Genomic DNA, 15102 nt, shown 5'->3' with positions numbered 1-15102 from the left:
TTGTTAACATTTCCCAGGGCAACAAGAGTGATACATATGGCTGTTAAAGAAAGCAGGATGAGCAAGAGAGTCGCGTCAGTGGAGGTCCAATATGCTCCATGACCCGCCATTATGATCTCTCTCTACGGCTGTGAAAGTACCGTCACTCAATCAGTCAGTCTCTTACTCAGTCAGTCAGTCAGATACAGACCTGACCCCGGCAGTCAGCCAATAACAGGAGCTTTAAGCAAAAACAGTGTCGGTTGAAGCTTCTCCAGTGCGAAGAAAAGCTGCTTTTTTCTGTCTCTGTCCTCTACTCTCTTTGGGCTTTTGGTCGAACGTGCATTAAAAAATATATAATATAATTATATACCGCAATAAGCATGACAAACATTTTACATAAAAAAAAAATCTGTGAAAAATGAAAAAAAAAAAAGGTTAATTATCACCCAGCTTCACACAATCATACAGCAGAGAAGCATGTAAGAATGTAAATGAGAAAAAGAGGAGCGATGTGAGCGGTTACAATTATTTCCCTTCATGCAGATGTGTAATAGCAATGATCTTGAAATCTCTTTCACCATTAGCTGTGAATGGACGCACATTTTTTATCTTTATTTGTGTTTCAATTCACAAAAGAAAAACCAGGGGTAAAACAACATCTTGATACGTATTTAAATAACGATTGTCCTGAGAGAGATGATAACGACGCCTTCAGGGAGGCAGAGAGAGATTAAAAGGGGACGTTAAGTTGCAGATGGAGAGGAAGGAGAAAAGAAAAGTACACCATGTTGGCCCCCAAACTGAACAAACCATCAGTCAGTTACCAGTCAGAGGAAGAGCCTTAAACTGGCCGTGACCAAAGACTCCTTGCGTGTCTAAAGACGACCTGATCTACCCCGGGGTTCGGCCTGGATGACTCCACTTAATACACTTCACGGTACACCAGGCAGCTGAAAACAGCTAATGCCACTGGGAAAGAGAGGGATGGGGCACTGGTGACTGTTGCTATGACGACACTCGCTAAGCGATGTGATGGAGACAGAGGTGCGTTTGAGGGAGGGACTCAGGAAAAATGAGAGAGGAGGGGTGTAAAAATATGAGGACGCACACCTGCTGCCACATCATGACTCAGCTTTTTATCTGAGTCACACACGCACACACACACGCACACAGAGATAACAGGTTCACAGATGTGTCAGGTTTATAGATGAGGCTGGGTTAGCTCATGTCTGGCTGCAGAGATATCCATCATGTTATTAAAAGGGGAGCTGAAAGCTTCTGAGTCACTACCTACAAAAGAGAAGCTGGATGATAAAACTCCTCCGAGACTCAGAGCACAAGTGGAAAATGAGGGCGTTAAATAGCTTCTAATAGGGGTGTAAGAAAATGTTGATGCACTGGAGCATCAGGATTTTATGTTTTGTAAGTGCTGAATCAATTCTGGGCATGGTGGTGCAGTGGTTTGTGCTGTTGCCTCACACTTAGAAGGTTTATGGTTCGAATCCCAGTTTGAACGAAGTGGGCCTTTTTGTGGGGAGTCATTGAGGCCACTAGAAACCTGTGACTCTATTTTCTAACACTGCTTATACAACGAGTAATCGACAGAACACACAATAAAGACAGTGAAAGCATTGAAATGTGTCGCACACTGACCCTCGCCGCACTCTTCACACGTCAGCTCCAGCTGTGTGGCTGCGTCTCCGCCGGGCCTCAGAGCCGACAGGGCGGTGGCCTGCTGCTGGTTTTGAAGTGGCACATGAGAGGCCGAACGCCCCCCCTGGGCTGCTCGGTGACTACATGAGTATTTGTTGTAACATGACCTCAACACATCACACATGCAGACTGTAGCAGAGAGCGGCTTTGAACCTCAAAGGACGTGCGACACGCTGAACCAGTTTATGGGTAGCAATGGAGAGTAAGACAGGAGGACAGAGGCGGGCTCTTTTGTAGTTTATAGTGTCAACAGAAGCTGCTAATTCACTGTTGATGAAATATAAAACTGGTGTTCAGGGGATTTCCTGGAGGCACACGAGCTTAGTGTGGTTTAAACCTGTTAAAAAGACATTCAGAAACTGTTTTATGCCTTTTTTGTGAACTATTATTCAAGAAGAACATCCTCTCTTGATTCTGAAATAACCTGGATCGGTGGTTCCAGACTTTTTTTTAACCTGAGAACTAAACAATTTGTTATTATGACCTCTCATCATCAGTACAATAGAAAACACGTGGATCGGACAATTAAAAGTAGGTAAAATATGTTTTAACCATTTTCCTCCAGTTTTTAATCACCCTGTGACACCAAAAGTTTATCTCGCAGCCCTCTTGTGGCACTACTTTTTTTTTTTCTTAAGCTGACAGCTGAAGAGAGACAGGAAACATGGGGAGCAGAGAACGGGGGAAGACATGCACTGAACGATCAGCAGTTGCATCATGGGAGCGGCAGCAGTTCGTCCAGGTTTCATCACCAAGGAGATGTTTGGAATCAACCCGAATGTGTGGGGTCCTCTGGTTGGCTCATTGTGTAATTAGGCAGCTCTCTTATGCCTATATATGGTAAGGCACGGAGATGCTGGACTCACAACCTGATGTCGACCGAAACGTTGATTATATTAAATAAATATTAACAGCAACAAGCGAGACAGTGAGCGGGAGTTTCTTCACCTATGGAATCTGCGATCAGCACGTCGAGGACCGTAGCCTCCGCACATGCAGCGCCCGCTCCACCAACCGAGCCAAACCTGTATTTATTCCCCCGAAGTGTAAAAAAAATTGCCTTCTGTAAAATAAATAGTAAATAAATAAATAGTTTGAGAAATCAAAGCTCACGTCAGATAAATTAATGCAAATACATGAGAGAAGCACAAAATATTCCATATCCACTATCAGAAGATACGGAGGTAAATGTAGAAACATATCAAACCTACTGCTGCTTAAACAGATTAAAAAAATGCAACATGTTGGGGCCTATTCTGTACAACCAATTCCAACACACAGTCATTCACATTCGTCATTTAACTAAATAATTGTCATTTCTGGCTTTTAGAATAAACAATAAAATTAAACAATAAAATACTGTAATTCAAGCACTTTTAATAGTCGTCTTATTTTCCTCACTGCGACTCTCTCTGTAGCAATGTTTGAGCCTTTGAACCATGTTAGTTTAAAAACCACGTCATGCAACATGAATGTCTGCAACCATCGTGCATACATTCAGCATAACCAACTACTACTACAGTTATAGACTCTTTCAAATTAACATTTTCTTTTAAACCTTTTAAACTGTGTGTGTGGGCTTTACAACGTCTAAAAGAAGCTAAATATAAAACAGTTTATGGTTCAGATAAATGCTTGAGGTGGCATGACGGTAAATGGTGTGTGTGTTGACCTCAGGAAATGATGACCTTGTGTTCTCTGGCGCACAGAGGACATTATTCTGTTCAACACACAGACACAAACAGCCTGTTACTCTGCACAACATCCTTTACTGTATCTACCCTCTTAAACACACACAGAAAAGACATAATGTACAGCTTACAGGCGTCTGCTGAGGATTACCTAACATCCCAAAGGCTTGTTTTGCAGCTTCCTTCTATCTCACTATGTCACACACACACAAACACACACACGCAGTAAACACACACATAGAGTTTAATCACCAGATACCAGACCGGCCTCTGCTTCCTCTCTCGGTCTCTCCCACACTCATTCCCTCACACTCGGCTCCATCGGGCCTGCTCTGCTGACGCTGCGTTCGCTCGCTGACACAATGTGAGGCCGACCTCAGATCAATCCCACATCTCTCCACGGACTCAGTGAAAACACCACCGGACTCGGCGGTCGCTTAGAAATATATGGCCACTGAGGGAGGGGAGTTTAAGTAACTTTAATCCACAGACGACAGGAACAAAGATTTATAGGACGTAAGACAGCAAAAAGGAAAGAGAGGAAATTATTAAAGGAACAGTTTGACATTTTGGGGAACGCTCTTATTTGCTTTTCTGCTGAGGATTACTTATGAAAGACTGAAACCACTGTCAAATAGTGTATGCACTGTATATATGAAGGGTTGGATACCATTCTTTATATGGTTACAAGCTGGTTAAATATCCAAAATCGGTGGATAATGAACAAAAATTTAATTTACCTCTTCCTGACACTACATCCATCTGGAACGTTAAAACATGGGGACACATTCAAACATGATCGGACTCAGACTCTTATAAATTACTGTAAAATATCTGTGGAAGGGTAATAACAACAAGTCATTCAGTAGTATATTTATCTACCTTGAAACTTGTGAAAGTAGGAGCTGGGTGAGTATGACACGCTGTCTGCCTCCCACCTGTGTAACACTGCATTCAGTTTCTGTGACAGTTAAAACAACTATTTCAACATGAAGTAAAAAGCTGCTTTGCCACTTTGGATGGGTGGGGATTAGATCAACTCCAACACCAAACTTATTTTAGGTAAACTACAGGAAGGTGTTATTTTTATGTTTCAACATCGCAAAAAAGGGGAAACAGGTCCGGAACACACCTTTTTACTTTTCTTCACATCTGTGTGTACAACAAAAAAATTATAATAATTGACATATTTGCCAATTGATAGCGTAATATTGATAGATTTCCACAGTGTTGTTTGTGTGTCTGCAGCTGCAGCAAAGCCCCCCCCAATGAGTTGCAAAATAAATTGAGTCACATTAATAGTTAATAAAAGTCACAGAGCAGTAAGAACAATGTGGCAAGAATCTCTGTGATATAAGTATCAAAGTGACACTACTACATTCGCAACATTCGCGAAAAAAATCACAAGCGGCGCCCAGTTAGTGACGCGTTTTCCATCAGCCAGTAGTGGTTGGTCTGCCAGAGAGGGTAGGCGGAGCTAAGCGGCTGCTTTTCCGGTCTCTGCAAGTGTTGCGAGTAAACAGTAATCTACTATGGCTGAACAAACAAAGAAAAGATAGATGACTACAGATACAACTTCAATTTGACGCTCAGGTGAAGGCAAACAGTCTAAAAAGGAAAGCGACCATCAGCGAGGAAAATCAAGAGTTACAATCGTGACAAAGGGAGCCAACCGTAGACGTCTGGTTAAACTGGGAAGTATACTAGCACCATGAGGGGGCGCCCAAGAGAATGAAACTGAAATCATCAAGATTGTTAGTTTAAACTACTTTGATACAATAAGAGATCCTAGAGATTAAGATTCAAATTGCTTCATAGATGGATTCAGCTTAGCTTAGCATGAAGACTGGCAACATTGGGCTCAAACAAAGGTAAAAAAAAAAAATCGCTAAACCTCATTGGGTCACTAATCCAGCCAAGAAACAGTCCGAAAATACTCTTTAGAACGGGATATAATGTCTAAATGAGCGCTTCAGCTGCCTGTCTTTGTGCTAAGCTACGCTACGCTACAAGTTGCCACAGTTACCACTAGAAATAAGACATGTGAGTGGCATCAATCTTCTAATCTATCTCTGGGAAAAAAGCAACTAATTCTATTTTCCAAAGCATCAAACAGTCCTGTACAAATAGAGGTGACTGTGTCTTACATTTTCATTACACATTCTTTTGTGCTTCTTTATTTCTTTGTCTCCTTTAGTCTTTTTCCTCTGACATCCACCCAGATTAATCACATTAGTGATTGTGGGAGTCTTATTTTCTTTAATACCTGGCTACCAGGAGAGAAATACACGACCTGAAGGACATTACAGGATCAGACTCCATTGAATGCAGCATTTTCCTGATGCAACGCAGGCCCAGTTCTGCAATATTCAGCAGCTCTATGCAGCCCTCCTGCCTACTATAGAGGTACAGCAGCGGGTGCACAGCGTTCACTCGTCTGCATTGAGCCGCTCTCTGGCAGGCCCGTCCTTACAGCTCTGCTCCATCAGCTCCAGGTTCTTCGGGGGGGATTCGAGATGCTGCTGCTGGTTTATTCATCAAAACCCACAAGCTGACAACCTGTCAGGTGCCTGCAGCAACACTGGGCTGTGCAGCTTTCCCTGCAGTTTTCTTTCTCTCTCGTTTCCACCTCTTTTTCCTTACACTCCGGTACCAGCTTATACTGTAGTGCTGGCTCAGCCCCTTTGTTTCTCTCTTTTTTTTGTTTGTTTATTTTTCTTCACTATTGTTAATAAAACCTCCATCTTCCCCCATCCACATCCTTATCATTAGTATTCCTCGAGTCAGCCTAAAATATCTGTGTGCTCGACAGTCAGTCAAACCAGGAGTGTACTCTTAGGGCAGTCAGTGTTTGGGCTCCCTGTTGTGTGTATTAGTATTCAGGCTTTTCCCAGCATCCTCTCTGAAGAATATGAATGCAACTTTCTGCTTTCACATATTCCCTCCAATATCATAGATCTGCTTTAGATACTGTAACACAACTGCTTCTCTACATGACAGCATCTACAGTCACAGTTTCATTTTAATGTCCGCAATACAATTTAGTGTGAAATCTTACCTGAATTTATTCACATTGTTTAACATCTTGAAAAAAAATATATTGATGATAATAGGGATGGGACAAAAGAACTGCACTTCACCTTTTTAGGGCCATTTTTTATTCTTCAGTTAATCAGATATCGTGATGTATCATAGATATGATTATCTTGCAATATATAAATTAGCACAGAATCGCTGTATCGTGACATTATCGTTAGCGTGGGCCACGTGTCGCATGTCGCATCGTGAGTTACCCTGCGATTCATACCCCTAGATGATATTATATCATTAGAAGTATTCATTTTATTATCAGTGCGTTTGCAAGTTTAGCACTTTACTACTTTACACTGTTACTGTGCATTTTCAAGTGCATGATGCTGAAACTAGATGTAATTAATCTGATGTTTGATTTAAAAGGTCCAGACTAAATGTACTGATTACGACTCATTGATTACGTGCACTTAGGACTCCGAATGGTTGGTCAGTTTCTACATTGGTCATTTTACTTCTTGTGATATAATTTATATGCCTATAAAGGCTTTTACTTTAGATCAACTTAAACAGAAACATGCAAACAACGATCATCTGTGGCGAGATCATGTCCGATTTTCTCAGGTTTGACACACACGCAATGCAACACTATGACGTCATCAACATGTGCAACATGGAGAAGCCGAACACAGTTTAGAGACAACACTTTCAAATTATCATCCTATGAAACAGTTGCTATTTTCACATCTGTCATAAATGGCGCAGCTGAAGACATTTCTTGGAATCATTTTTCCAGCCGTCTGATAAACGGAGGTCCAATATTCTCTCTCCTTTAGCCTCGTGTGATGTTGAAACACTCTGTAGAGCAGAGGAGAACTCGGGAGTCAGCCTTCATTCAGTATTGGTAGCAATGAGGGTAAAACAGAAGACTATATTATCAACATTATTTTTGAACCCATGTCTTTATCTTAGAGATACAGGGTTGACACAGGCACAGAGAGCTTCATGGAGTCATCTCGTATTGAAAACAGATCAGAGTCTGCAGAATCACTGAGGTCAAGTTGACCTCAGTTAATGTGATCGTCCCCTGCAGGAACAGAAACGACAGCATTCACAGATAAAACAGTGTTTCTGTTGGAAACACAGATAGAAATCACTTCAGAGCATGCATACGCCTGGTTGCGTCTTCCTAATATTTCCCACAGCTCATAATAAAAACATGTTTCCACTGCCTCAAACACCTGCAAACCTCAACCCCTGCTTGAATCAACCACACAGATTCAAATGAAGGTGATTAAAAACAACAGGGGTATTCACTTTGTTCAGCTGAGCATTGTGGGAATTCTCTCCTAAAATGCACACCTGAACACACAATCACACGCCTTTAATGTCTCTGGATGACAAAGAGTCTGGCAGCAGTACAAAGGCAACATGTATATGTGTAGATGCATGTTAAACAGTGAGGTGAAGTGAGAACATGGGTGTCTCCATGCCTCAGCACCCACACACAAACACAGCGCGCACCCCTCCCCAGCTGTTCCTCTGGGGGTCTGGATCAGACAGCTGTCCCTGTGGTCTGAACAGAGCCCACACTGTTCGGAAAAAAAAGACCGCTCAGCACATTGTTCAGAGGTCTCTCTCCCTCTCTCTCTCTCTCTCTCTCTCTCTCTCTCAGCGGGGTTCTGTCAGGCAGGCCAAACAAAAGACACTGGAAACACCCAACACTGGCACAGACAGCCTCAATGAGCACGGTAATAACACACACACAGACACACAAAATCCCCTGCCTACATCTGTCTAAAAGGCAGTGGGAAATAATAATAGTAATTGTGTAAACAGAAAAAACTAAGACATTAAAACACCAAAAATTGTATTGAAATTGCTTCCTTAGTCTATCCAGCCACTAAGAAAAACCCCAAACATTTCTACTTAAAATAATATAACTAATTATAAGATACAGGGTTGCACAGTAAATTGTTTAAACAATGTGCGCATGTGCCATAGTCACAACGCAGGATGTGCGAAAGTGAAGCAAAGTGCAACACAGAGCACAGAGTAAAGTGACCGCTGTGCATGCAGAGTCTGTGTGTCACCTGCCTGTAAACTGTAAACAAGCACGTGATGCTGCTGCTGTCACAGATAATGTCGGACAGATGATCGAGTCAGACTTTTTTCTTTGCGTGGGAGCTATTCAGTGTGTGTATCACCATGATCGTTAACGATGTGGCTACACATACCGGCTTGTAACGGAGTAGACGTGCCGCGGAGTGTTTACTTGTAGCGGCTACACCTGCAGCGCACACACGGCGTGAGGATGTGTGTGCCGACAGGAAGGACACAGTGAGATTTTGTTTCCAAAAGTTACCATCACCGAGCTGGTCACGCTGATAAAACATATATTTGAACATCAAACGGTAGATGACACACCGTATAAGTAACGCAAATATAGCCCACAAAACAAATGCAGCGCTCTACCTGAACGCTCTCTACTTTTTCATGCATGTGTCAGAGTCTTTGAACAAAGAGTATGTATAAAGGGGGGGTTGTTTTGTTGGAGGAAAATAGACTTGAGAAAAGTATGATGATTAATTGTATATGTACATAAACACACTGCAGCTATCTGGGATAATTTCATGTTTGTTTTTTTTTACGCAACAAATATCGCAGAACAAAAAGTTGTTGCATAGTCACTTTTAAAGTTAGTAGTAGTAGTTTCCAGCCAAAAGAACTCGCTGTAAATTGTAATATCAAGCATCTTTGAAGGCTAGTCACTGAAGCAAGAGTGGTAAGAGGAGGACATGAAAATCCCAACATAAAGGACGGACAGGAGGACTCACCGAGACCGGACGTGTAGATGGCCTTCACAGACTTCTTCATCTTGTACAAAACACTGCGGTCCACATCCAGAGCCTTAAAGAGACACACAAAGAGGGAGACGCTGAGTATTCATCTTCAACTTAGAGCACTTTAATTAACTACTTTGATGTATTCTGGGGCTCTGAAAGAACATTCAGAGGACACAAGTCCCTCAGCTGAGCATCTGACATGTGAACGTGTAAAAACATGGAAAACAGCATGTACAATATAACAGGAATGCCTGCATGACTATACAGTATAGCTTGTTCACTCAATGGGCCTGACATTCATTTTAGCCGCTGTCCTGTTGAGAGAGGGGAGTGTTTTGTCTTACCAATTAGTTATGAGTGACACATACCGTATGTCCTGCAACATTATGTTAGCTGGCACAGAAGCTTCAGAAGCGGTCACTAGTCTTACTTAACATTAATTATGTTGATTAAATGCACATGTCAATATTGGAGCTGTAATTCTTGCACAGCTGCGTCACTGCTATCCAAGCTTTTTGCCATGTTTCTGATGCTAATCCACCTAAATGTTGCTAGGTAGCTAACCGTGTAAAAGGATAAAGAGTTCATAATGTTCGAACACTCCCACAGAGATGTCCATTCAACTCCGCTGTCACTCTTAAGGTCACACAGAGTTGAATTATATTGTTTGGTCTTCCTGCTTTTCTTTTCCACGCCCTGAATGCCTCCATGTGGTGGGTACAGTTTGTGTGTGTGTGTGTGTGTGTGTGTGTGTGTGTGTGTGTGTGTGTGTGTGTGTGTGTGTGTGTGACACTGCACTCTGGCTGCTAGTAATGAATTATTCAAGGCAGAGCTAAGAATAGACCTGCGCTCCCTCGTCGGTTATTGTGTTAGTGTGTGTGTGTGTTTATCAGTATAATAGCTTGTAGGACAGGAGCAGCGAGCATCTGAGGTCTCTTACTTGAAGGACAATCTTTCTGAGAGGTGCACACACACACACACACACACACACACACACACAAACCTCACACACTTCACATGCACTGAGCCCCAGACTACCACAGGAGCAAACAGTGAAAGTCAGCAGAGACAATGCAGCACTGTACCCGTGATGAGTGAGGGAGTCTCTGGGGATGAGGGGGATTTTGGGGAAATGAGTTTTTAGGGGCTTTATTAAGTACGTCCGCCCAACCGGGCCAAAGCCGGCGCCACTTTTCCCTCACTGCTCCCCAGCTGACTGACACGTATCAGATCCCCTGGACCCTCTGAAAACAAAAACACACAATGGCGCCCATTCAACTGCACCCATACTGTACACACCCATTCTGTCCTCTTTCCAACACCACTGGATGTGAGGATGAAACGTATTAAATCTATAAATCAGTGTTGTGTTAATATTAAAGCAAAGAGCACTTTGATGTCGCAAAACGGAAGAACCGCTCAGCATTTTGTTCCCTTTATGTGAGTGTGAAATATGACCCCCGGGATTACTAAGAGACAGAAAGGAATAAGTGACTTTGAAGGGAAAATGACGGATATGTTAAGTGCTGTGGTAGAGAGATGAGGAGAACAAAAGAGGAGCAGAGACGAGGACGCTGTGCTCTTTAACTCTTCTGTCAGAGCTGGGTCGGAGCAGCTCATAAAGGCCAGCTATGAGGGAGATCCAGTCAGCCTTTTAGCCTGAACTTTTACACTGTGCGGCCTCAGCAGAGAGGGGAGAAAATGGCAATTTTTTTTATATTCGAGTGTATATTGGTTGTACAAAGTTGAACATGTATCCTACTGTGCAGATTTTGTCTCGATTTTGAGGGGTAAAGCTATGAAACCAAGCCATCCACAAGCTTTTCTTGTGGTTTGATGTCCCCCTTTACACATTTTATGAAATATCAGCCTTATTAGGGAAAACAAGCATCGGTGCTACATCACACACCACAAGCCACCCATTTACTGACTGAGGTGAATGTTGAAACAAATAACCGCATTTAGTGACTTGTACCACAAGAGAAAAAATGCACCGGCATTTGTCTGAGCTTTGATGTTGAGTTGAGTTTTTCACAAGTTGGAAAAGTAGAGACCAATACTCAGTCACATTCAGATGCTAATTTATGACACTTAAATAGAATGGAAACAATGTTAATGTTTTCACTGACACCAGTGTTTGACCTACAGTGACAAGTAAAAATGAAAAGGCCTTAACAATCATTAATCACTGTAATAAGAATTCTGTTTCTGAGGGCAAACCTTGATCTGTCTAGCCAGCTCTCCACTGCAAGGCATGTTGCTCTACAATATTCAAGATATTAAAAGAAGAAATGGATGGCACCAATCTCTGTCAAACTTCTGTTGCATCAATGCAACACTTCTTAGCAGCGGTGGGACAAAATATTGCGATATATCGTCATCCCGACTGGTGTGATACAATTATCGTATCGCTGGCGCAAAATAGCGATATTTTAATTTCTTTAAAATTCAGCGCTCTAAACGGATCTCCCTGCCAATTTGCGGCGAATAATACATTCATTCTGCACTTCACCTTTTTAGAGGCATTTTGTATTCTTCAGTTAATCAGATATCGTGATGTATCGTTATATGATTGTCTTGCAATATATTAATTATCGCAGAATCGCTGTATCGTGATATTATCGTTATCGTGAGCAACGTATCGCGTATCGTATCGAGAGTTACCCAGCGATTCCCACCCCTACTTCTTAGTGTGGCTGGCACCTCATTTTTAGGAAGTGGAATAGTTCGATTTCCTGGTTGGTTACATTCATGTTTGTAGCTTTATAACTTCTTAAGCTTTCATACCTTTAAGTAACATTCACATACGCATAAGGCCCTGACCTGAAGCTTTAGCTAAAAACAAACAAATATAAAAGTGATCATAAACTAAATTGCCCAAAGAAGTGCTCAAAATAAGTAACGCCTTTTACACTGGAAATTGTGCAAATTAAAAGAAGCCGACCAGAAGCGTCTTGTTCCTCTGAGTAAAAGTAGGACTAACAGCGCTGCGGTTCCAGTTCCTTCAACTCCTGTTAAATGACTCATCTGTTACATATGTCATCATCCCATTAGCTGCGTCTGGCTCAGACAGACTCCCTGACTGGAGCTCAGACCCCACACATCCCGGCGTGTTTGCATACTGTTAGACAGGTACTTTCAAAACAGACGCAGAGTCAAAGAATGAGAGGAATACAGATGTCCTATTAAGCAGAGTACTATCTCTGCTTACACCGTCAAACCATCCAAACACAGACAGACTTTTAGACATCTTCTGCCAGTGGTCAAAGCTTTCACTAAAAGGCATTTCTGCTGCTGCTCTCTGCGTTCAACCTTGAGCGTAGGATTATCAGGCTCAAAAATCTTGATAGAATAAAATATCCATTTCAGAGAAAAACAGCTTCCGTGTTGCAGGAAACAGTCGTAAAATGAGCCTGTAAAACATCCTTGAATCATCATTTATTGATTGATTTTTAGATGCTGTTAATGTGTTTGGTGTGGTGGATGTGAGGTCAAACAAGGGTGAGCTACTGAAGTCAAAGCTTGTAACAAAATCAATGTAATGTGCCGTCCAGGCTTAAAGCATGGTATCATACTTCACTTCTACATACAAAGAGGAGGTAAATAGAAACGCAGCTCTCCGACCCTCTCAGCTGGACCTCCTGGCAGCAGCGTTAATGTTTCTGTGGAGGAAGACGAGCCAAATGGACATGAGATTTATAGCAATCTGTTCACTTTGTGACCAAAGCTTTTGGTGCATATGCTGCATCAACGCAGTCAGATGGCAGCTACGTGTTCGGGTCCATTAACATGAAACTGCGTTTCTTAACATGTTCTTCCAACTGCGACCATAGCACACTGCAACTGTGCAACCCTTCATCATTGGTTGGTTTACAACCTGATGACCCTCTGTTCAATTGAATCCTTATAATATAATTAAAGGCAGCCTTGTGATGTGTCAAAAATGTAACAACTTAATTTTCCCCCAAAAAAATTATTTGGTTAATAAAGTTATTGGTGAAGCTACCTAGAATGAGTGTCTTGAACTGTGTTAACAGGAACGTTATCTTTGCATAGAACAGTGTTACTACACCAGATGAGATGTGACATTTTGCAGCTCTCAGAGTTAAACCAATTTTAACATAATAACCACGGCTGGGTTTAAAAATTCGATTCTCATTTGAATTACCCATTATCGATTAATAAATCCCCAGATCGATCTTTAAAAATATGTGTAAAAACATGTCTGATCACTCACGTTTCTGAGCGCTCCTGAACGTACCATGACTCAGCGCATCCCTCGAAACACGGTAGTGAGAGAGACATGCCCGGACTTGTTTACTGCACCTACTACGGAGACATCAGTGATCGCCGACGGACTCTTTTTATCGTGTGTGCGTCCATGAATATGTCAGTTAGTTTTGCACTGATGTTTATGTTCCTCTCTGTTAGCGTCGGCTTTGGCCGAGAGTGTATTTCCAGCATGTTGTTGTACTATATGCCTTTCCCCATATCTTCTTCTTCTTCTTGTGGTGTTTCGGTTGGTAAACAACGTTATGGTGCATCTCTTAGCCTTGTGTGGTTTTGTTCTTCGCACTGAGATCTCGTGGCCAAATCTTGCACAAGCTGAAGCCCAGTTCGTTTAATCAAAACCATGAGCCAGATGTACAGACTGAAAATCTGAAACTAGAAAAAAAGTTCATAAGCTGTCTAATTCATAAAATTGTTAATGTTGTTTTGACTGCTGTGTGTTTGACATGTTAAATTGGGGTTAATTCTTAATTCTAATTCTTAAAAATTAAAAATGTTGATAATGCACCAGGTTAGAGGTGCATTGATACTGTAATTGAAATACCCCTAACCAAGTCGATATCGAATCGAATCGAATCCGTACCTTGTGAATAGGAATCAAATCGAATTGAGAAATCCCTATCAATACCCAGCCGTAATAACTAGAAGCAGGTTTGACGCTTACATGATGCTTGATGTTTTAACACCTGGAAAATGACTAAATCAAGTACACTCAAAAAAGTCAGTATGCACCAAATCTGCCTGTTCTATTGGGTATTCACCATTGTCCCACAATGCAATGTATAAAAGCAAATAGAGGAGGCACTAACAGCTCCATATAACAACAAAATGCAGACGGTGGCTCTTGAAAGGTCTTATAAGATTTTTTTCATCATTTCCTCTGAGTATAAGTCGGTAAAGCTATCAACAGTCTTTCCGTGAATACAACTCTCACGGTAAGATCTAAGCGCTTGGTTGAATCAAGCTGACCAGCCGCAGCCTTACACACACACACACGGACATGGACATCACAGCTTCAGTCAACCAAAGGTCTGTCTCGCCCTCTCTCACACACGAACACACACACACACACCAATCAGGCAGTATCACGCTCCAGCAGACCCTTTCAATATGTAAAGAGGGGTCTGACAGGGAAAGGGGTGAGACAAGGCGGGGTAATAAACCAATCCCAGCTGAACACAACAAAAACACAGCTCTAAATCATTCACACGCACACACACAGGACTCTTCAATCACTTTCACACATTTCCACTCTGCCGAGCTCTTCAGGGTGACTCTTCTCAAAGCACCAGGCCGACGTACTGTACGTGTGAGCCCTCTTGTCTGTAGCAAAGGCCGCTTTAAAGTAGTCACTTTTAACCCTAAAACTCTGTACAGTAAGAGGGGGAATTCCACCGCTGTGTGCTGTTTGAGCAGCGCAGGATCAGAGCTGAACCCTCACACAATAGGCCGAGGCTCGAGTGTGGAGCTGCTACACAAGCACACTTCATACGACGTTGCTGCAATGTCAGCGTTTTCCTCTCCTGATAGCAGCTCTAGTAAACTAACCA

The 15102-nt window shown here is 42.2% G+C and overlaps 1 protein-coding gene across 3 annotated transcripts in view; it reads right to left on the bottom strand.

Annotated features, from left to right (window-relative positions):
- Nucleotides 1-15102, bottom strand: part of asap2a (ArfGAP with SH3 domain, ankyrin repeat and PH domain 2a) — a 63641-nt gene that overhangs the window by 34060 nt on the left and 14479 nt on the right. For all 3 annotated transcript variants that reach the window (XM_069661654.1, XM_069661656.1, XM_069661655.1), the window contains exon 2: nucleotides 9254-9326. In XM_069661654.1, coding sequence (XP_069517755.1) covers nucleotides 9254-9326 — 73 coding nt within the window. The remainder of the gene's footprint in view (nucleotides 1-9253; nucleotides 9327-15102) is intronic.

The sequence above is a fragment of the Semicossyphus pulcher genome, unplaced genomic scaffold (assembly GCF_022749685.1).
Source record: "Semicossyphus pulcher isolate SPU_LCO1_2020_fin unplaced genomic scaffold, fSemPul1.0.p SCAF_14, whole genome shotgun sequence".
Lineage (NCBI taxonomy): Eukaryota > Metazoa > Chordata > Actinopteri > Labriformes > Labridae > Semicossyphus > Semicossyphus pulcher.
This window is presented reverse-complemented; position numbering and strand designations above follow the sequence as displayed.